The following is a 23,750-nucleotide window of genomic DNA, read 5'->3' on the forward strand; positions in this document are numbered from 1 at the left end:
TCTGCACACTGTGTTTCTATTTCTCCTACTTTGGCCCACAGTCCTTTAAACCTCACTGCTCTTAAAACTGATGCATCACAGTTAGAGGGAATGTTTGAGTGATAGGCCTACGTGTAGCCTACCCCTCGGCCCCCTCCTCCCCGCCTCTCCCACTCCGCCTCTCCCATTGGTTAGCAGGAGGCAGGCTCCGGGATGATGATGCCTGCAAAAGGAAAAGGGGGCTAAACTCGGAGCGCACGTCTCTCCTGCTGCGCACACACACACGCACGCACGCACAGCAAAAGTGAAGTGAAGATGCTTCTTCCCTTTCGATCCACAGTCCAGCTCGTAAGCCATTCACTTCTTCTCCTCCTCCTGCCAGAGCGCCACGCTGCCCCCGTCCCTGGTTTACAGGAGCAGCTCGCTCAGCCGGGCTCGTCCAGCTCGGAGGAGGCGACCAGAGGGACCCGAGACCCGGAGCGCCGTCACCCCCGCGGCGCACCCGTGGAGCGCTGCTGCGCGTCGGTATGGGTGCGCTGACAAAAGGACGTTACCTCTCCATGGCGGGCCTCATGCTTCTTGTTTATTGCACGGTATCGGTGATCTCCAAAGGTAAGGGCTGTGTCGGGGTGTGTGTGTGTGTGTGTGTGCATGGCTACTTTCGGTGCCACGGGGGGTTTAAAACGCATTTCCCCGGCGTGTCAGAGAGAAGGCAGCAGCGGCAGCAGCGATGTGCCATCCCCGCGGTTACGCACCACTTGCTGCGATTGTGAAGCTTGTGTTTGTATTTGGTAGGTGCGCAAACGTGCCACCGTACATATTTACATGTCCCTGCGCGTGTTTTGGATCCATCCACGCGACTTTATTGTCACTGTTTGAGCTTCTCCTTCCCCAAATACGCAGCAGAGCTTCTGTTATCGATTCATCAAGCCACAGCTCACGGTCAAGTTCCCACACTGTTTGTCTCTCCCCCCCCTCCCTCCCTCAGATCGATGTTAATTGTCCCATTTTTTACTCAGTCTCTATTGAATCCATCATCATTACCGCGTTGCATTCAGGAGCAGGCTGGGCTTTGATACAGGCACGCCCGTGCAACAGGCATGTCAGCGCATTTTTCTTCTTCTTCTGTGGGAGTTAGTGTGCCGGCTCTGTGGACGTGTGTGTTCATTTTCAGGTCCACATCATGGACTGGGTACAGTGTGTGTGTGTGTGTGGGGGGGGGGGGGGGGGATCAGGGAGTATGGGAGGCTGTGTGTGCAGAGTGAAGGCACAGGCGGTTCTGCTGAAGTCAAGCACAATATAATAAATAAAATGATTGTGCCACTGACGCCTGGAAGGGCTATTGAAGGGGCTGGAGGGCTGGATGTCAGTGGGGGGGGGGGGGCATTGGTTGTGGGCCATGTGACTTACATGCAGATAGTGGATGTGTTCTGCACATCTTCCTTAGGTAAAATGCAGTTGAATGTGAGCCGGGTGCCTGTTGGTGATCGGGTATCTGTCTCAGTTTGATGCATTTTTCCTTTTTATTCAAATGTAAAACCCGACAAAAAGGAGATGGATTGATTGAAACTCTGTATAAAAATCAACCCACAGGTTTTCTCAGAGACTTTTTCCGCAGATGAAGATTTACTGAGTTGCAGCCGCCGCGTTGAAACTCGCCCCTTTTAATCAAATGAGACAACACAACTCCACGAGCATATGTTTGCCTTTCAGCCATCTGAGTGTGACTGCGCCGCTCTCACCTCTCTCTGCTGCTGCCTCCTCCATCAGCTGTGGCACAGAACAGCTCAGTCAGGTTCTGGTCCCTGTAGGTTAAAGGTGAGTGACTGACAGCTGTCATTCAAACTCTCAGACTCATTAAAAGATAGGATCCATGGTAACAAGTGAGATGTTACTTCCAAAGGGCGAACCACACCAACGCCATATGGTCAAACTTAAATATTTTATTTTAATTTCCCATCCTGCTTCAGATTTCGAGCATTGAACTCGAAAGCGATTGATTTTGGACTTGAAACAGTGACGCCCCTGGATGTTACTGTCCCCCCCCTCTGGAGCCACATTGTCTAAAGTTACCGTGTGTCAGCCAACGGAGCTGAACTGAGTGCAGTAAGAGATTGAGGTCACAGCATCACGACTCCACTGCAGTCACTGAGCACGGTGTGCAAAGTCTGTTAGATTGACCAAGCGCCGTGCGACGGCAAGGTAAAGAGGTACAAATATATTTAATATAGTGTAAACTTTAACAGGTTTTTTAGAGACTATAGTATATTTTTGCAGCGTCCCCCGTCCACAGCAGCACGTTGCTTTGCTTGTGTGTCTGCTTCTCCAAACTGGGGACTAGGGTCGGGTGCTGTTCACATTAGAACCGGTACCGATACGGATAACAGCGCCTTGAATGCGTTACGGGTACCCAGCTCTACCTTTTTTCTGTACTTTATTCAACAAAAACTTCGAATTTCAGTTGCAAAAATAAGACTAAACCTATGTATCCTATTTACTTTCAACTTGTTGTGGTGGTTAGCACTGTCGCCTCACAACAAGAGGGTTCCTGGTTTGAATCCCGGCTGGGGCCCTTCTGTGTGGAGTTTGCATGTTCTCCGCGTGTCTGCCTGGGTTTTCTCCGGGTTCTCCGGTGTGATGTGCAGTTCAGGTAGCAACTGTAGCAATACTGTTTGAGGTTAAGGGATTACAATCGCCAGTAACCCAGGACAGAGACACCCGTCCAATGGACTCGTGTTTCCTGGGTTCTGTACACCAGAGGACTCAGAACCAAAGGTTTCAAAGAGGCCAATGATCTAATGCATGGGTGTCAAACAGATCCAGTAAAGGCCATGTGGCTGCAGGTTTTCATTCCAACCAAGCAAGAACACACCTGACTCGACTTACTCAATCACCTGAACTGTCTTCACACAGTTGATTTGTTGGACCAGGTGTGTTTTTGATTGGTTGGACTGAAAACCTGCAGCCACACGGCCCTTTACTGGATCAGTTTGACACCCCTGGGGTTGTGAGTCAGACGTTCTCAGGACAGTGTTTGTTCTCTGCTCTTGAGGAGACAATGTGGGCTTCATTCATTCAGAGTTTAGAGGCTAAACCATTGTTTTTGTATCAGGCAGACCGGCCAAATCTCCAGTTTGTCACTTAAGGAGACTGGGGACTATTGTTGCTAATGCTGCCTAATAACACGGACACATATCAGGCTGCAACAAAAGATTCTTTTCATTATTGATTAATGTGCCAGTTGCGTTCTGTCTGGCGTTTCGTCCATAACATGTCAAAACAAAGTAGAAATGTCCGTCAGTTTTGGAAAGTGACATCTCAATGTTTCTTGTTTTATCTTAGCGTTAATACAAAACTCAAAGACATGCAGTTAATCAACCCTATGTAACAGAAACACCCCCACGTTCACCCCCGAGACACTGAAAATCAGAGTTCATAGAGGTTTGAGTTTGTATCTGTGTTTAAAAGAATGCGTGTTGATGATCAAAATACATATATGTTCTGTTTATTGGGCATCAATCAAACAAGCAATCGTTTTATCTCTAGAGGCAGCTGTAAAAACCCCACGTGATGCCTCCAGCCCGTCTGCAGGACTCAGAGTGACACGGTGCCGTCCCCAGCTCTCCCTGTACACCACAAACCTTCGACGTTGTCAGTTCTCCGCACGCCACATCAGCCTCAAAGGTCGTACATGTAACAACAGGTGTCACACGGACATAACCTCGCAAGGTCGACTCTATGAGCCAAACAGCAGCATGCACGGCGGTCCGGCGGGACCTGTCAGCGCTAGCTCACACTCACTTTTAAGCTCTTAACGATCAGTGGGGGTGCGTTCGGGCCTCAGTGGCTGGAGACAAGCGGTCACGAAGGGAGGGCTCCTTCCTCTCACAGGGTTGGTCGTGAAACACATGAGGGGTATTTAAGGTACAGGTTCGTGAGCGAGGTGTTACATGTGACTTGCTTAATAGAAGAGGTAGCAGCAATTACCTATAGCTCCTGATAAAGCCCAACTTAAACGTACAGAAAGGCTAAATAAATGCACTTTTATAACATGCCCTATCACCGGGCTTCTGACGAGGCCCCTTTACGATGTAATCTCACACGCAGGAGCACGTATCTGGGACTTGATGATGATTTACGCGACGTGTAATTTAGCAGGTGAGCGGGTGTTTGGAGCAGGAAGAATAACGAGGAAGGGGATTATCTGACGTTTGATTAAGGACTGTTGATGTCACCGTAATTCAACACACTGCTGCAGGGTTATGATGATGACGATGAGGCAGAAATCATAACCGCGATTATTGTTGTCGACACTTAGATCGCCGTTGTTTAACGCGTTTACTCGCCCACTATGGAAACACCGAGCATTTATTAAAAACAGTGTATTTTCTTGGACTTAAATCTAATAAAACAGATATTTATACATTGAAGTAATACAAAAATAAATGAGATCAAAGTAAATCGTAACTGCCACAACCTACTCAAAATTAATAAACCTATATATTAAAGATATAAAGTAGTAAATACAAATAACTGAATGTGTCGTAGTGTACTGCTAGACTGAAAAAAAAGCCCTTTTGGTATAGATCAGGGGTGTCAAACGAAAACCTGCAGCCACAGCGGCCCTTTACTGGATCACTTTGACACCCCTGGTATAGATTCAAGATTCAGGAAGCTTTATTTATCCCGAGGGAAATGATTGTGCAACAGTTTCAATACAAAGATGGGAAAGGATCAGAGTAACAATAAGTATAAAAACATAAATCAAATCAAAATAAAGCTAACAATTAACTAAATGTGACAAAGTGCAACAGACAGATTGTGGTTAAACGCAGGTTTAGACAATACACAACAATACGCAGCGTGCAGTTTAGCAGCAGATTAAATAAAATAAGGACAAACTAAAGAAGTGATAAGAAGCGATAAGTGATAACAGTGTTAAAGTGTTAAAGCATTTCTGACTGAACTAAGTTACAGTAAAGTACAGTGAAGTGTAGCAGCTTCTCCCACAAAGTAGTAAGTAAGTACAGTAAAATGTATTAAATTAATCTAAGGAATTAACACATGGAAAAAATTACAATTCAGTGGGAACTAGAATATTTGAAGTAAACATGTTAATATTTACAAGTTATTCACGTAATACTTTCACTGAATAGGAAGAGAACATTTTAATCTATATTTACAAAAACGATTTAAATGATTTCTACTCTCTTCACATTAACTTTAAATACTCGTTTCATTTTACTCTGAAAATCTTTCTTTTTTTACCGTGGACGAGTGATTTCTAGTAATTGTGACCTTTCTTTCTCATATCTGTGATAACTATGACATTTCTCTGGAACTGAAGGTCGAAGACACTCAGCGGTGACTGTTGTGTTGGAGCCCGTACATGAAAACATGTTCACGGATCAACTTCCATCTCTCTACGACCTTCTGTTACCCAGATACGGCAGAAAAAGCTTAACCGGAAACTCCCATGATGCATTGCGGGATATATTTTATCAATAACATTGGATTTTCTCACCAATAACACATCAGAAACACCAGGTATGATACATCACTGTGCTGGTCTTCATATCAGCTATCAGAAACATATGTATAGTTACTGGAAAATTCTGGTTGATGGACGACACGGTGGTGTAGTGGTTAGCGCTGTCGCCTCACAGTGAGAGGGTTCTTGGTTTGAATCCCAGCTGGGGCCCTTCTGTGTGGAGTTTGCATGTTGTCCCCGTGTCTGCGTGGGTTTTCTCCGGGTTCTCCGGTTTCCTCCCACAGTCCAAAGACGTGCAGGTGTTCGGTTCATTGATGACTCTAAATCACCCGTAGGTGTGAATGGTTGTCTGTCTCTGTTCGTCTCTATGTGTCCTGTGATAGACTGGCGTCCTGTCCAGGGTGGACCCCGCCTCACGCCCCTAGTCAGCTGGGATCGGCTCCAGCCCCCCCAAGCGTTTGAAGATGAATGAATGAATGACTGTTATTGAATTTTATCAAGTAAATCCTAGGAGTTGTTTTTTTCCGTGTACCACCAAACTATAAAACTTTAAACTATATTCAACATATTCCAGTCAGTAAGGAAAGGGTGCGCTGGGTTTATAACAAGAGCATCATTGTGAAATGAATCTGCAGCTATAATCTTTTGATCTTGATCATCTTGTTTGTTATTGTCATTGGAAGCAAACTCATGAATGTGAGCAGAAGTTGATGAATCACTCGGCGACCGCTCTTCTGCGAGTTCCCCCTCTGCTACGTGTGATTGTACGAATATGTGATGAGAGTAGGGTTCAGAGCCGCTAATGTTTGCCTCGCTGGAATGAGTCCGATTGCGCTAATGCCAGACGGCCCTCGGGGGTCACCTCATTTAATTTAACAAACATTAGCAGCAAACGGCGTCTTCGAGCTCTACAGATGCAACATAGTGTCAAGTTTCACAGGAGTAACCATCCATCGGGACGTGGACTGTGATCCCGGGTCTCTCTCTTTCCTGACATGTGGACCCGTCAGTTCTCCGCGGCTTCACTTCACCCTTGACCTTGCACCGCAGATTGAACCTCTCTCTTCTGTTTTTGCACTCCAGATTCAAGGGGGGGGGGGGGGGGGGGTAAAGACAGCAGAGTGTAAAACATGCACAAAACCGTAGCTACTTTTCTAGCAAACACCCCCTCCTTTTCGTTTCTATTTTATTTTGCTGTGCACACGGCTTTCATGAAAACAGAGAAAGGTTAAATCTGTTGTTTTCCCTCGGAGAAAGCAAAGGGGCTCTTATATTCTCCCTGTCGATCCCTGAATGAATCATCATAGCCAGGCTGCCGTGGGTGACAACGTGCGCAGCTCAGTGCCCAGATTTACATTTAAATGAAACCAAATGGCTGTACATTCAGAAATGATATACAGTAATGATGATGGTAATAAAAGCAAAGCCCTCCTTCATATTGGACCGGCTCCTGCTCGGGATTGCTGTCATTTGGGGACTTCGCAGGTACAGTCGGTGAGTTATGTCTTTTCTGTGTCAAGACTATTACCTTCACATTTCAGCGAGTGAATTCATCAACGTGCTGCCTAACAGGCTTAATACAGTCAGCAATCAGCCCCGCAGCTCATTGGGCTCTCCCGTCCGCTATGTGGTTGAATGGTACAACTTTTCCCAGCTGCTCTTCGTCATCTCTATGTGTCGGTGTCTGCTGCAGAGGCCCTGACTTATGCAAGGTGTAATAGACTGATCACAAACCCTGGTAGGTGAGATCATCTAGGGATGTCATCCTCCTGTACCCGAGCCAGAGAAGTGGTGACAGGGAACCAAAATGGCAGTAAGAGCGGATGAGACTGACGCAGCTGTAGGTTGTTTTGAGTCCACTTAACGTGCATTCACACCAAAAGCTAAGGAGGCGATGGAAGCGTCAAGCTGCCATTCAAAATCAGTGTAAATGACGTGGTGTCATGCGATGTCGCTTCGGGCGATGCGATGAAGCGCCCGTAGCCTCATCGCGTGTGTTGCTCGAAAAGTTCAAATTTTTCAACTTCAAGCAACCCACGAGTGATGTGGGCGCTTCATCGGATCGCTCTTATCTTATTAAACATTCTGCTTTTCTCTGTTTTATATCACAGGACATTGAATAACTTAAATGTAGAAACGTGGACATTTGAGTTATCTCTTGCGTTCCTTCATCCTCAACGTTGCCATTTCCAGAGGAACTGCGGGCCGTAGGGGCCGTTAATTAGAAACCCTCTGAAAACGCTCGAGTCACGACGACCTTACGAGCCCTGGAAACAGTCTGAGCTTCTGTTTGACTTATTCTGAGGGGACGGCAATCAGGACACGGAGAGAAGGCTCCTGTGTAGGAACCAGCCAAGTACTGTAGGTGTCTTCTTCAATACTACGATGTCTGTATAAGCTCTTAGTGACGCATGCGGACACACAATTCATCCTGTGATTGTTGTCGTCGTTGCGTTCTTTCCTCCCTGAGGGTGAAAAACAGTTGGGGTTCAAACGGGGTAGGCGGAGAGTTCACTGTAGTGTAAAATGATAAAAAAATATACTTTTTTTTGGTAAATTTAACTAAAGACATGGTGCATTTTTGCTGTGATAAGCTTTATAGACATGCATTAACATTTAATTCAGTATTTATTATCATTTGAGGTGCCAATGATGCGGTCTTAATTGATTCTGAATTGCGTGCACATACAGTCATTAAGTAAAGTGCAAGAGTCAAAACAACAGCCGCGGCAAAGGCAAGAGAATATTGTAAATATGCGTGGATTATTCATACATCATCAATAATAGATAGGAACTGTGGAAAGAGATAAGAGCTATGTAGAAAAGGTAGTTTTTCTGTTTCTGTGTGGGGGATACTACTTGTTTGGCACAGCCACCCAAACACGCATGAACTGTAATAAAGTGATGAACAAAACTGTGCTTAAATCTTTACAGCTATTAATTGAACATCATCTTAATTCCTGTAATCTTTGAGGATTCTTACTTGTGCTGTGAATTAACATATGTATCGCTGCAAACTGTAATTAATCACACTCGCACCGCAGAGCGCTCTCGAGCATCAGCTCAAGTCGAACTAAAATGAGAAAGCAAACTCTAATGTGTGTGTTTTCCTCCCTGTTAATTTGGTCTTTGCTGTACGGGGCAAATGTGGGTGCTACCTCGGTGCAATAACACACTCCAATTTTAGAGGTGTGAGGCCGCGCAGGCTCAATGAACTTCTCCCTATCTGTGTTTACAGATGGTGCACGCCAGATGAGCTTTTTACAAGGCTGCTTTATGATAGGATCCTATTTAGCAAACCTCCAAGCAGTCATACGGCCTACTGGGGGACGTTTGTGTGTGTGTGTGTGACTGTGCACAGGAGCAGACACACAGTAATTAGAAAACCCACACGGTCCTGTGGACTTTTGGTGTACGCTACATCAGTGGCTATATTTGATAGCATCTGGGTGCGAGCTTCCATAGAATCAGAGTCAAGTGATCGACGCGGCCTCATCTCTTATCAAGTCGGAGAGAGTTCGATAAACGTGTCCAGTTGATGTTTGGGTCATGGCTGAAATCTGTCGATCTGAGGTAAAGGGCCTTTTGAATGACTGAACTTTCCAAATGAATCCTCAAAGTCCATCGGCGAAAGCGTCCTTATTCTGTATATGTTTGGTTTGTTGTGTGGAATCAACCACCTTTAGTTGTTATTAGCCATGCTAGGGCATTTTTTGGGTTAAAAGCTGTTTTCAGCTCCCACTTTTTTATTTATGTGCAAGTTCTGGTGCAGCAAGGACATTTATTCTAGCATTAGCTTATATTGGGGTCATCCCTTTGTTCCCCAGTAGCATAAGCACATGTCTCTGCTGATTTAATTTAGCATTTTGTTTGGTTTGAGCGTAAAACGTGGTGGCCATCTTGGGCACAGCGGGGGGTTGGGGTTAGGGGTTACGGTTAGGGTCTACTTATTTAGTAGTATTTGTATTTTTTCTATTTTTCTACAGATGCAAATTAGCATCTTTGCTATAATCCGGCACTTTTACAGTGATATGTTGTTATCGTTGTTCATTAATGTGCACTGTCCCTAACAAATAAAGGATTGGTTGATTGATTGATTGATCAGCCTATTTGCCGGGGGATTCAGCACTGATTGTGGAAAATGTAACAAACCGGGGAACATAGGACCCTTTCTTTGACAAGCGGGGGACATCGGACCCCCATCGCCCCATGTAAAGACGCTGAAGCTCCTCAAGGCAGCAGGTCGGAGTTGAACCTGCGGCCCTTTGCTGCATGTCTTCCCCTCTCTCCCTCACCCCATTTCCTGTCTGTCCTATTTAATAAAGGCTTGAAAAACTGCCAAAAAGAGGGTCAAATGTTCCGTGGTCACATACAAAACGGGGATCATGGTGGCTGATGGCTCGTACCATTTTCAGGAGGTGGGGGTTGTCATCATGAAACAGGCTGCATTTGATTGGCAACAATAATACAGTGTTTATTTTTTTATTGCTTGGAGCAGTAATGGTGACTATTAAATTTGGGCTATCATTGCTTATGCTTAGGATGGACATTATGACCGCGGCCCTCACACTGTGGCCCTCTCACTGCTGTTCTCTCTCACAGTGCTGTTCTCTGCCATCCAAGTTTCTCTTAAAGTAAAAAACAATTTGTTCTGAATCCTTCCCCAGTTATGAACCTTAGAACAAAATGATAGACTGCATTTAGAGGTTTAAGAGTAGAGGTAGGGGAGTGCTTATAGATAACATCGCCATGGTTGCCTGTACAGTTTTCTTTCTGCAGTCATGGTAATGCGTGTTTCATTTCTATAGAAAAATGTCTGTTTGGCTTTTAGGGACTTGTAGTTAGTTCATTATTGTGAAGCACAGCTTGTCACTGAACCAGAAACCAAGGTACAGTATTTATAAGTGGGTACTCTTTCAATTGGTATCCCAATATGTATCAGATTAACTTCAGCGGAATTGAAGTCAGTCTGAAAACAGCGTGATTTTTGTTTTATCCGAATTTAACAGCAATCAATCAATTAAAGCTATTCTTACCTTTCTGGCATTGGCCTGGTTGTGTACTGTTGACTTGCCTCTTGACACATCAGTTCTTCGGCGTTCACACCACTCTCTCTGCAGAGAGGAGCGCGACTTGCAAGCGGTGACGGTGACGTAGGCAACTCAAAGGGACGCTGCAATGATGTCCGGCAGGAAGCTCGGCATCAAGTACAATAGATTATATGCTTTTCAAAAAAATGTGATAATCGGATCAAATGTACGGGGCCCCGCTGGTGACATTGGATAAAAAAATAAATAATGCATGGCCAAGGCCACCAGATAGTTGATACGTGGCTACGAGTCATTTCCACGTAGAGACTGTTGATTAATTTCATTTTATTTTAATATAGGAATGAATTACAATGACATACTTGAGTCACATGCGGTTAGGCATGAAGTCTCTATGTGTCCTGTGATAGACTGGCGTCCTGTCCAGGGTGTACCCCGCCTCACGCCCGATGTCAGCTGGGATCGGCTCCAGCCCCCCGTGACCCTGACAGGGACAAGAGGTTGAAGATGAATGAATGAATGAATGAATGAATGAATGATCAGCCCCAGTTGACTTGTTTTGCACCAATAGAACATTAAAAACTTCAGTATTTGTCGTACGCTTCAGGAAAAAGATCGGAGTGCCAGGTGTGTTTGCCCAGCAAGGTGCGCTGTGACCAGAGCAGGTTCAACTCTATAACCTGAAAACGTTTTCCAGCTGAGATAGTGGAAGAACCTTTAATCCCGTACACAGTATCCAGCATATGGCTCGATGAAGGGCATTTCATTTGATTTACAGTAACTAATCAAGCAGCCAGGATGGTAACCCAGCAACATGCCTCCATTGAAAGGCCAGTAGTTGAAGAGCAGCCTCTCCAGTACATAGATGACTTGTGACTTTTTTCCTCAAACACCTGATGTATGGCCTTTGACATGCCAACCCTGATGGCTCTCTGCCGTTACTGTACCCACATTCATGGCCTTGGGTCAGCTGTTCAAACATGTCCTCTGTTGATCCATGGTGCAGCAGCGGGCCTACCAGGACAGAACACTGCTGAAGGACAAGTAGTGATGAATGGACTGCCGAGTGCCAGTGTCCTGTCCTGCCTGGAGGACGTCTTGGTCTCGCTGGTGGGAGCGTGTAAGTCATTGGACCACACCGTTTGTAACCAGTGTTTGACACACATACCGGTGCTGGAGGAAGGGCTGCAGATATAGGGCTTAACTCTTTACTAATATATTGTAATATAGTGTTTTAAATCTGCGATACTTTATTCTTATTGTATTTTATTTTTTGTATTTCTGATTGTTCTGTACCGCTGCTACGATGACCTCATTTCCCCTCAGGGATAAATAAAGTTATCTATCTATCTACCCACCTACCCGCCTATCTATCTATCTATATCTCTATCTCTCTCTATATATCTATATCTATCTATCTATCTTTTTATCTCTCTATCTTTATCTGTCCACCCACCTATCCACCTATCTCTCTTTCTCTCTATCTCTCTATCTATCTCTCTATCTATCTCTATCTCTATCTCTATCTCTCTCTCTATATCTATCTATCTCTCTATCTCTCTCTATATATCTATATCTATCTATCTTTTTATCTCTATCTTTATCTGTCCACCCACCTACCCACCTATCTATCTATCTCTCTTTCTATCTATCTATCTCTATCTCTATCTCTATATCTCTATCTCTATCTATCTATCTATCTATCTATCTATCTATCCATCCATCCATCCATCCAGCTTACTCAGTCTAATTGTAGCTAAAATACTAATATTACTAAAATAAAATAAAAAGAGAAACTTACTTCATAAAATATGATTTTTCAGTTTGAGTTTTTCCTTTCAGACGCTTTTCTTAGTTTGCATTACGGCTGTTTCTCCTGATCATAGACAGTCCATGGTTCTGACGGGGGCAGCGTTCGTCACGATCATCTGTAAAACCTAAAGATACGGCTCTGACCGTCCAAACAAAGCACCAACAGCAGGTTTATGTATTTACAGCTGTTGCTATGGCAATGACATGTTAATGGAACTGTTATAAATTAGATGTTTGTTGTGATCTCACTGTTTGTTTCATATGTACAAACATCAGTAAGTGAAAAAAATTAATTTACTGTTACATAGGGTAGAAATTGTTAGTGGTCCTAAATGTACAGGGCTATTTCGCTGATTTTAAACCAGCTCTGTGTCACCGCAGTGTGTGCAGGTGAACAGCAAATGGCTTTAGTCAAATTTCACTAAATCATCCACCGGATGAAGCGTAACATGTACAAACAGCGCTTTTAACCCTCCTGTTCTCCTAAGGGTCAATTTGACCACATTTAATGTTTAACATCTCTAAATAACGACGTCTTTTTGTGTTTTTTTGCTTTATATTTATGACTTTTCCTCATTTTATGGGGACAACTCATAAAAAACCTAAAATTATCATGATTATATATATTTTTTATTGTTCTTATCGTACATGTACTTGGCGCATCGGTGTTCCTTTTGGTTCAGTTTGATATTCTGGATGATTTAATCATTATTATTATCGTTTATTTTACAATTCAAATATTATATGAGGTCAGATTCACGCTGCTGTCCTTGATAACGGACGTTACTTTCATTCCAGATGTTACAAATAACACAAAATATCACTTAAAATAACAGACTTACTTTAAAACACACACACAGAAATCCCTCCATGCAGTTTAACATCAGTGATATTTTTAATTCTGTTAAATAAATACATAAAGTACCCGACTTAACTTGAGTCACACATTGATTATGATCATTTTTGAGATGTTTGAATTGCTGCGGTCAAATTGAGCCCCTAGAATAAATGGTGTTAGTCAAATTTGAGGGCAACAGGAGGGTTAAGATGCTTAATGATCGTATCTAGCTTTCGTTGTACAGGAAATATCAAGTGCTGCCCATTTAAATCCACTTATACGACGTGTAAAGAAAGGCAGCTTTAAATGAGTGTGGCAGTTTCCCCTGCCACTGGTAAGACACCAAAGTATCATTCAGTACCATACCACATGTTAGCCAGGTGGTGTATTATTGTTAGTTTGGTGGGTGCACACACTGAACTACAGTTAACATCCCAGTAAGTTTCCCGTGCTGTGTATTTTCATAGTTTTCCATAGACACACACACACAAACACATGTATTGTTTTGAGTATTTTATTATTATTTAAGAATAAGTAATCCAGAGTTTAGCCAATTGTTGTTTTCTCACCATAGTATTTCCTGGTGCTGGGCAGAGACAAAGGACCCGAGCCTTGTGTCAGGCTGGCTTTCATAGTGCCCGAACCAAACCAAACCAACTGTGGGGTAGAAGCTGGTTTGTACAGGCATCTCTGGATTGAGGCCTTTTATAATGTGGTGATGACCGCCTTTAAGCGTGGGTAGATGTAGTGTATGTATATGACAGTGATTTGGGATCTGGAAAATAACTGATAACTAATTGATGACTTAATTGATTTAGATTAAAGATGGTATGGTCCATGGGAGGAGCTAGGCCTTTAAACTGAGGGGTTTGACGCTGCTTAGTCAGTGGGTGAAGGGCTGTGTAGCTGTGTGGACCCAAGTACTGTGCAGATCTTTTTTTTTTTGGCTGTCTTGTTGAAACATTGACACTTTTTCTTCAAGTGGACTCCGTCTTGTGACCTTTTTTGTCAACATTTTAAGGCTAAACCGCCTCTTTTCCAGTCAGCCTTCAGGCAAACTACCCTCACTCCAGGCCAGAGTGTGACAATGGGCTTGTTTGGTTTCCCCCTGCTTCATCACATGCACAGGGATTCAACATGAAGACAGTAAATCACTAAATTTTCCAGAAATGTCATATTCTTTAATTCCACTGTTGCTCTTTCATGTTCTTGGTTTCATGTTCTCAGGTCATACGCACAAAAGACCATTCAGTGATACCATGGTTTATTGCTTTCAAAATTCTGTGTTTTCTATATTTTATAAAGCACCCAGCATCACTTTCCTCCTCAAAGGCACCTTCTTGACCGCCTCCCTGCTTTATGTTCCCTCGCTCGCCTCATTCCTCGTCTAACATTACTCACCGCGAGCATCAACCTGGATTGACAAATGATCAGAACCAGCATCTCGACAGTCGCAGCCAATATGAAACGGAGGGTAATATGAAAATACATTTAAAGCCTGTCACCGTGGCAGGCATCGGGCATTAGTTTACAGCGCGCTGTGATGGGTTTTGGCATATTTCAAGATAGACCTCTGGACAGGAAAATGAGGCAGCCATGTTTTGATGACAGCAGGCAGCTGCTGCTGTTTGCTCTGAGTTTTAGCTGGAAAGCGATGAAACACCTGGCGTGTGTTCCCCCTCCAACCTTTCAGTGGCTGTTCAAAACACATTTTTTTGCCTTATTCATACGGCGGTAATCTTTGAGTCGAACCACATTAAGCCAGTTTTTACTCACTCACTGTGTTTTAATGAGTGTGGCGTTTGATGGGGGAAACGGGGCTATTACATAGGTTCTCTCTTGACTCAAGACGCCCTGACAGCTCGGTTTGTGACCCGATGAAGCATTTAGAATATGAATATTGCATTTTACTACAATCTGCTTCGTCTCGATGGGTAAGTGGGTGGGTATGTGGGTAGTCGCTTACTCTGTAGTTCCTCATGTGCCAAAGGCATCCTCCTACTGGCTCCTTTAATGCTTGTAATTTCTCTTTTGAAACTCATTTTGTGTTTTTTTTAAAGAGTATTTTGGCAGTGTTTCAAGCTGTTATTATAAAGGACAGACAGGAAATGGGGTAAGAGAGAGACAGAGGGGGAGACATGCAGCAAAGGGCCGCAGGTCAGAGTCCAACTGGCGTCCGCTGCCTCGAGGACCTTCAGTCTCTTTACATGGGGCGACTGCTTGAACCGCTCAGCTACTGGCCGCCCCTCATTTTGTTTATTGATACAATCTCAGAGGTCTTCAGAGGTCTCCCATGTAAACCAACGCGCTTTCATCTCAACCTTGTGGGTCATGTTGCATCTCGTTGATTTGCTGTGGCTCGTGCCCACACAGCATCCCGGGACAATGGTTCATTCGCTTTGCGGTTGTTCGATGCACAAGCTCGAATTAATAGCAGTTATGCAACAATGTGGCACGCACTGTACCGTTGGCCTGAAGCTGCTTCTTGTTTGTTTCATCTCATGTTTGCTGTTGGTGCCTGCATGAATCAGCATTTCTCTAACTACGGTTTGACAGGAAATGCCGAGCAGACGAATGCTGTCTGAAGAGATTTATTTTGCTAATTGGATGATCAGCAGTGACCAGTGTTCGGTCACCACCCCGAATCATTTCAGGCCTCCTCAAACCGCATTTAGTGCCTCAGATCATTTAAAAAAAGTAAAAAGTTTGATATAAAGTATCAGTCAAACTCTAGAGTAGTTGCACGAGTTGAAGAGCAGTTGCACAACTACTATAAATAACAAGACCATCCCTTGGTCTTTGAGAATGGCAATTTAATGTCATGTTTTCAGCAGAGGGACACACACCGAGGTAAGAGTCATCTCTTTTCGTCAACCCCTCTCTGCTCGGGGCATGTGAAATTCATATCCTCTCCTCTGCAAGCCAAAGATCTCCTGCAAAGTAACAGAAATCACCTCCGAACACTAAAAAGCTTTTAAATTCACCCATTTGCAAGTCAAGCATACATGCTACCATTAGTGTGAGTATTGAGAGGGAGCCAGTCAGTTCGGGAGAGTCATCTCAACAGGACTTATAGGCATTGGCACGTATCTTTTATTGTATTTATTTTTATTAACCTTTATTTATACAGGTAAAATCTCACTGAGACCCAGGGTCTCATTTGCAAGAGAGACCTGTTCAGGTGGGCAGCAGCAAAACACGAAGTGACAGACTAACTGAACACACAGGAGACACAACACAAACAGTACAAACTGCAAAGGGCAAAGAACAAGATAAGTACAGGTGCAGACCCCCACAGACTGTCTCAACAGCCTTCCTACGAGCAGTTTGAAGTCCCCTAAAGAAGTAAAGCTGCACAGCTTCAGCCTCTGCTGGAGCTGATTCCAGGTCTCAGGTGCAGCTTCAGTCTCTGCTGGAGCTGGTTCCAGGTCTCAGGTGCAGCTTCAGCCTCTGCTGGAGCTGGTTCCAGGTCTCAGGTGCAGCTTCAGCCTCTGCTGGAGCTGGTTCCAGGTCTCAGGTGCAGCTTCAGCCTCTGCTGGAGCTGGTTCCAGGTCTCAGGTGCAGCTTCAGCCTCTGCTGGAGCTGGTTCCAGGTCTCAGGTGCAGCTTCAGCCTCTGCTGGAGCTGGTTCCAGGTCTCAGGTGCAGCTTCAGTCTCTGCTGGAGCTGGTTCCAGGTCTCAGGTGCAGCTTTAGCCTCTGCTGGAGCTGGTTCCAGGTCTCAGGTCCAGCTTCAGTCTCTGCTGGAGCTGGTTCCAGGTCTCAGGAGCAGCTTCAGCCTCTGCTGGAGCTGGTTCCAGGTCTCAGGTGCAGCTTCAGTCTCTGCTGGAGCTGGTTCCAGGTCTCAGGAGCAGCTTCAGCCTCTGCTGGAGCTGGTTCCAGGTCTCAGGTGCAGCTTCAGTCTCTGCTGGAGCTGGTTTCAGGTCTCAGGTGCAGCTTCAGTCTCTGCTGGAGCTGGTTCCAGGTCTCAGGTGCAGCTTCAGCCTCTGCTGGAGCTGGTTCCAGGTCTCAGGTGCAGCTTCACCCTCTGCTGGAGCTGGTTTGAGGTCTCAGGTGCAGCTTCAGTCTCTGCTGGAGCTGGTTCCAGGTCTCAGGTGCAGCTTCAGCCTCTGCTGGAGCTGGTTCCAGGTCTCAGGAGCAGCTTCAGCCTCTGCTGGAGCTGGTTCCAGGTCGCAGTCGCAGTGCAGAAAAATGCCTTCTTGCGAGTTCAGTACGGACTGACGGGACGGCAAACAAGATGTAGTCCAGGGACCGGAGGCTGCGATCGGACTGTTTCTGTACCAGATACATTGAAAAACAAGAGGAGAGCAGTCCGATAATATGGATTTATAGACAAATAGATACCAGTGAGTGGTTCTGCGCATGGAAAGTGAAGACCAGTTTGTGAGAGAGTACAATGTACAGTGATGTGTGAGGGGTTTACAGCCAGTTATGAATCTCAAGGATGAATATTTACCGCTTCAAGTCTGTTTTTTTAGCTATGTGAATTTTGAATGCATCCTAATTAATGCAAAAATCATTGATGAGAGCGGACAAATCCATCAAACACACAGGGAGATTTGTATTTGATTTGCACACCGGGTGTATTCAGTAGTTTAAAATAACCTGAATAGAAAATAAAACCACTGTAATAAAATGTCATTACTGTTTGTATGTAGCACAGTCCCAGCATCCATGGTGAGGTACTGTAACTCGGTAGATGAATGCTATAAACGCAGACCGTGTGGAATAAATGGAGGTTGTCCATCACTACCTTAAGTCCTCGAGTAATGAGTGGCCCAGGGGGCTGAATGGAAAGCAGAATGGTAATTGCAGACAACCAATCCTAGACATTGCGTTGCACTTCAGTGGCGTCCGCAATATTCCACATTTTCGTTCTGCCTCTGTCCGCCACAGGCGATGACAGGAATAGAGAAAGACATGTCTGCTTTTAAAGAGGAGTGAAAAGGCACAAGTCAAAAATAACAAGACAAATATCCAGTCAAGGAATTAAGAGGCATAATGGATTACACAAAATAAAAAGTATAAAACCTTAAATCCATGTCATTTCCTATAATCCCCGTGAGCTGCTTCTGCCTCTAAAACATCAAGTGCTACAAAATAAAGACTCTGTTGCTCTGAGTGTGAAGGCAGCATTGATTGGAAGAGCCTCTTTTATTGCTCTTCTACTCACGGTAAAGATTGGGAACTCGGTTTAGCCAAACTTGCTCTTCAGGAGGGTCCGTATTGGCCACCAAATGTCAAAGGATAGATGAGAAAAGTTAGTTTAAACAATCCATTAATGCCTGTTAAAAACAACCCCCCCATAGCGTGTCTTGAGTCCTGACTGCTCATGCTCAGATATCATTCTTGTCCGCTGCCATCTGGTCTAAAAGTGCATTGTATACACATTGGTTCTTCCGCCTGCAGACTCTGACAATTGACCAACTGGTGGAAAACTGATTGCTTTAGTTGCCTTTAGTACGCCGCACTAACCTTGGGCAATTTAACAAAGAGTGCACAGCAAAGACGGTCCGGCTATCTGGCTTATCCTCCGCTGCATCTGTCCCCCGAGCAGCCGACTATTGATAGTTCCGTGTCGTTTGCTCCGCGCTCGCCTTGAGGAACAGTGTAATTGAATCTCCATTTGCAAAAGAACACAGTCAATGGGGGACGGGGTTGCTAAGAGACATGGGATGGACGTTACAATAAGGGCAAATTAATTAACGTTTTTTAATTTTTCCTGAGTCCTTCAAGGAATTATCAGACTCATCACCCCCTAGATGTTACACAATGTTCCATCATCGTGTTTTTTTTCCAAGGTTGTGTGAAAATTGGTCATTTTACTGTAGGAAACAAAAGGTCACACAACCAATGGTCTTTTTAAACCTCTATTTATGTTTGCCACTCCTTTTGAAATGGATTGTAACTAAGGGCGCACTCACACTGTCCGTCCGTCCCGTGCCCCGTGCTTTAGGGTCCTTGTCCCCCCCTCTAGGCCCGTTTGTACTCACACTACCTGGGCCTCGGAGAATGCTTCCTGCTGCCTATACGTCATCACGCCGTAACACGTCACACGCATTGATGACGTCATCGCAATGCGTGGCTTTGTTTACAAATCTTTCCATAGACCTCGGAGTTTTTGTGCGTCTTGTCAACTCTTTTTGAATTGTTGTCTGAATCACAACAGTCGCTTCTCCGCTATGTCACGTCTATAAAGCCCCGCTCGGCATTCCTGATTGGCCTTTTTTTAGTTTCCAACCTAGACTGGTACATTTCCATTAGGCTCGAATACCCGGAATGAGTCGGGTCTATCTCGACGTAACGCCTCTAAATTGCATGCGAGTCACTTGAGCGGCCGTTTGTTGGTCCTGTGGGAGAGCAGATCCAAAAAACGGTCGCTCAAACCCCTGAGAGAAGCCCGGTTGCTGATTGGATGTACCTTTCAGCAGGATGTGACGTGTGGTCGTACAGACGCCACAACAACACGGCGAAGTAGAGTCAACACTTTTATCCAGTGGTGAAGAAGAACGCAGCGCAGGAAATGATCTTTGCACAGGCTTGTTAAATGAGCGCTGCAGCAAAAGGGTTGGATTCGGACCTGGGGTCCTTTGCTGCATGCTCCCTCCCTCCCTCTCTCTCTCTCTTACTTTCTCTCCCATTTACACACACGCACACACACACGCACACACACACACACACACACACACGTATTGCAAGCAAGGTGAAAGTCTGTCAATGCACTTTTAAGCCCGAGGGTTTTCTTTCATGTTACTTGAACATAAGTTGATGTTGTGAATGATACGGGCCACCTTAAATCAAACTACAACTATTCTGTTTATTTCTTGAGGAAGAACGCTGTGCAGCTGTACCACTGTGCCACTGTACCACGGTACCACTGATCAACAATCCAAACCCATTCAGAGTGACACGTCACCGGCAGAGTCTCCTAAATCCCTCTCAGGCCTTTTTCTTTGTAATGGAAACACGGCGGGTGAACGGCCATGTGAGAGGGCGTGCCTTAAAACTTTCCGAGCGGCCACATTTTACCCAAATGGAAACACGCCTAATGAATGACATCACTATGACATCATTAGGGTTAGACTTTTTACAGCATTTTTCCAAGGCTGAATAGTACTCTTCATGATAAGCAAACCGATCTGGAAGTGTAAAATTAGCGTAGTGCCCCTTTAATTTAGTATTTACTGGTTTGACTTTCAGTTACATTTCACGAGGCTGATGAAGGTTCCCGGCAACGAGACTTCAGATGATGTTCTAATTTGATAAATGGCGTATCCCTCTGTCGCTTGCCTTTGAGCGGCTCTGGTATTAGACTCTGATAAATGTTACTTTGTTGAGATTTTCCCCGGTCAAAGGCCTCTTTTAAAGGCCATGTTTGTCATCATCAGTTCTTCGCCTCTAAATGTAGTGAACCATGCTTACAGGAGAAGACAAGAGCGTAAATGTCAGCCACTGACTGGGTAGGAATCCTCTGCCGTTTGGCAAGGACATCTTGTGTGGCTCTCTTTGGCAGACGGCGACTTGAAGTAGTAATTGCTTTTTAGCATCAGCGGGGTTTGAAGCCAGAGCGAATGTAAATATGATCAAATGAGATTCTGATGGTGGCCTGAGAGGCGAAGGGGGTGAAAAGTAATAAGAAGAAATGATATCACTGGGGAGAACAAAGTGCAGTGATTACATTTATTTCCACTGGCCTATTACTGGAGCACTGGGGGAAAACGAGCGCTGAGCTTTCTGTTTTTGCAGCGGGCCACAGGCTGTTAAGAGCCCATAGGCCCTTTTTTTATTCATGACATGTCAGAAAAACAGCTCGCTTTACCGTCGTCCTTCGAGAGTTCTTGGATGATTTAGACTGAATTCATTAACGGGCAAAGCATTTCTATGCTTATAAATTTCAATTCTGGTTTTAAATATCTAAATGTTTGCCTGGAGAGGCCGGATGTTTAAACTATTACTGCAAATAACCCCTTTTTCCCCTGTTTTCAAACCTGCCAGCGGGATGGATACTTGTCATCTATCAGCTCAGGCTATTCACCCCTGGAAATGGACTCAAAGTGGATGTTCCAGTGTGAATACAGAGGGCCTGAACATCAACAGTCAGGCCTCTTCAGCTTCTTTTTAAAACATCCATGAACCCCGGGAAATGTCAGGAGCATCAGGTCTGGAGATACTCCGGAGTTTCTCTTTTGGCGAGGGTGCAAGAGGAAGGTCGCAAACAGCCGAGTCTCTTTCTTGAACTTGTCTGGTAATTTCAGCATCAGTCCTTACTGACAAAAGTTCCTGAGTCTCGTTATCTCTGTAGTTGGACATTTGTATGTCAATGCCGCCTTTGTATAAACCAGGGGTGGGCAATATTGATGACGCTGCTGTTACTCTGCCGCGAACACCAGAACAAAACACACCTTGAACCGTGAAGAAGGATGGTTGATACCAGGGGTGGGCAATTCGGGTCCTGGAGAGCCACCGTCCTGCATGTTTTAGGTTTTTCCCTACCCTAACACACCTGAGTCTAACAATAATCAAACTGTGACGAGCATCAGCTGCTTGATAACGAGCAAATCATCAGACTCAGGTGTGTCGGAGCAGAGAGAAACCTAACACATGCAGGACAGTGGCCCTCCAGGACAGGAAGTGCCCACCCCTGGTATAAACCATCCTTCCTCTTCACGGTTCAAGGTGTGTTTTTGTTCTGGTGTTCGCGGCAGAGTGATAGCAGCGTCATCAATACGCCCCTTTACGTGTCGTGAATACACTGGGCAATTGGCACTGTTTCAACACATGGCCTCTTAGTCAGACTTTGTGCAAGGAAGCAAGGAGGGTAAACTCTGTTTGATGTGTGGACATTTCCATTCTTACATACAGCTGGATATATACAATAGGTTTGCATGAGTGAAAGAGGCTAAGAGGAGGTATGACGTCACGTGTCAGTCTTTCGAGACAGGGATGATAAATTTAAAAATACAAATCTAATATTGTTTATTTGATTTTTCTGTGCTTTTCATTTTAGTGACCTTCAATTAACACCACTTCCCTCAGAAACCCTCACAATGTAAGACGTTGAGTGGCGAGCTATGAAAATAGACAGGGAAGGCAAATGGTTTAGACGTTTACCAGGTGTTGTTAGGTTACATCATGAAGAGTAAAGTTCTGGTGTTGTTACTGAAATTCATTCTCGTATTTTAGGCACGAAGAAAAATGATTAATCTAATGTTAGTAAGTAATGAAAGAGTCACTTCCTTCATCATCCGATCATTTCCAGGTGTCCACGGTTCAGACCTGTTTCTTAAGTGGCTGTAAAACTGATAATCCTATTTATCTCATCTCATCCTCAGCCTCTTATCCGGGGTCGGGTCGGGGGGGCAGCAGCTTTAGCAGGGGACCCCAAACTTCCCTTTCCCGGGCCACATTAACCAGCTCTAACTGGGGGATTCTGAGGCGTTCCCAGGCCAGTGTGGAGATCTAATCTCTCCACCTGGTCCTGGGTCTTCCCCGAGGCCTCCTCCCAGTCCTGTTGTTTTGTTATTTCAAAGCTTTCAGTATGAACCAGCAAAATTAGAAACTTTTGGATGTTTGTGAGTAGTAACTAGACGACTCCTGTAGAGCTGAGAGCTGAAAAACAAATGGTAAAATAAAGCAGAGCTGAACACGGGCACCTTTAAAACGTCTTTTTCAAACAGATGTTAATACCAGGTAAAAAACAGGCCCAGTGCCATCCTTATTATCCGCTGTTCCCTTGCTCATGAACACCATGAGTCTGGGTGGCAGTGGCAGTTGCGGTGTCCTGACTGGCAGACGTGATGGATACCCCTCCATTATCAGGGCGTGCTTCTTTGCCCCTCGTCCTGCGGGACTCAGCCGGTGCGACATTTATTAATCGACTGCAGATAATTCCTAAAAAAAAACAGCAGAAGTGCCAAGGCTGCACCGATGAGATCTAGAATGGCGTGCGTTGGGTAAGACATGATGCATTACCGTGCCGATGCTTTCCCCCCCTGACGATAAACAAATATTAACGGACAGACTGCAAGCCTGGTGCTTTCTGCTCCTGAAGTTGCACATCTCAGCTTGAAGATTGGACAGCTGCACTGTACGTCGGTGTGACATGACTTTTCATAGACGGTCAGATTAAAGGGTGCAGTCAATTATCTCACAGCTGCTGCAGATACTCCCGTACTTCAAATACAGAGTACAAGCTTTTGTCACAGTTTGCCTTTCCTGAGATTCTCTCAAGCAAGTGATTTTCAAAAGCACGGCATTGTTTCGTGCACGAGTGTTTTAAATTTGCATGGTTTCTCCCATAATGCACTTTGTTATGCTTTAAATTGGGCTAAAGGTGAATCCAACCGCCCAGATTCTCCTATTGATTTGTTTTCATTATCAATTCAACTGTGGATTCTTTTCTCAATTGTTTGTGCGATGAAATAATAAAAATGCACATTACGGTTCCAGTGTCTAAGGTGACACGTTGAAAAATGGCTTCATTTGAATTGGAGATGTTCCGATCCGTCAGTCTCCATACCCCTCATGTAGGCTGTGTGGCTCGGGCATCAGCTTGGAAGTGAATGCTGCTTTAAAATGACCCTCA

At 44.8% G+C, this 23,750-nt stretch overlaps 1 protein-coding gene across 1 annotated transcript in view; it reads left to right on the forward strand.

Annotated features, from left to right (window-relative positions):
• Positions 1–503: 503 nt before the first annotated feature.
• The window catches only part of unc5db (unc-5 netrin receptor Db), a gene marked incomplete at its 3' end in the record, with an annotated part of 252,798 nt that continues 229,551 nt past the window's right edge, over positions 504–23,750 (forward strand). Inside the window, exon 1 of the mRNA XM_083912274.1 lies at positions 504–591. Coding sequence (XP_083768400.1) covers positions 507–591 — 85 coding nt within the window. The 5' untranslated portion in view covers positions 504–506. The remainder of the gene's footprint in view (positions 592–23,750) is intronic.

The sequence above is a fragment of the Echiichthys vipera genome (assembly GCF_963691815.1).
Source record: "Echiichthys vipera genome assembly, chromosome: 4".
Classification (NCBI taxonomy): domain Eukaryota; kingdom Metazoa; phylum Chordata; class Actinopteri; order Perciformes; family Trachinidae; genus Echiichthys; species Echiichthys vipera.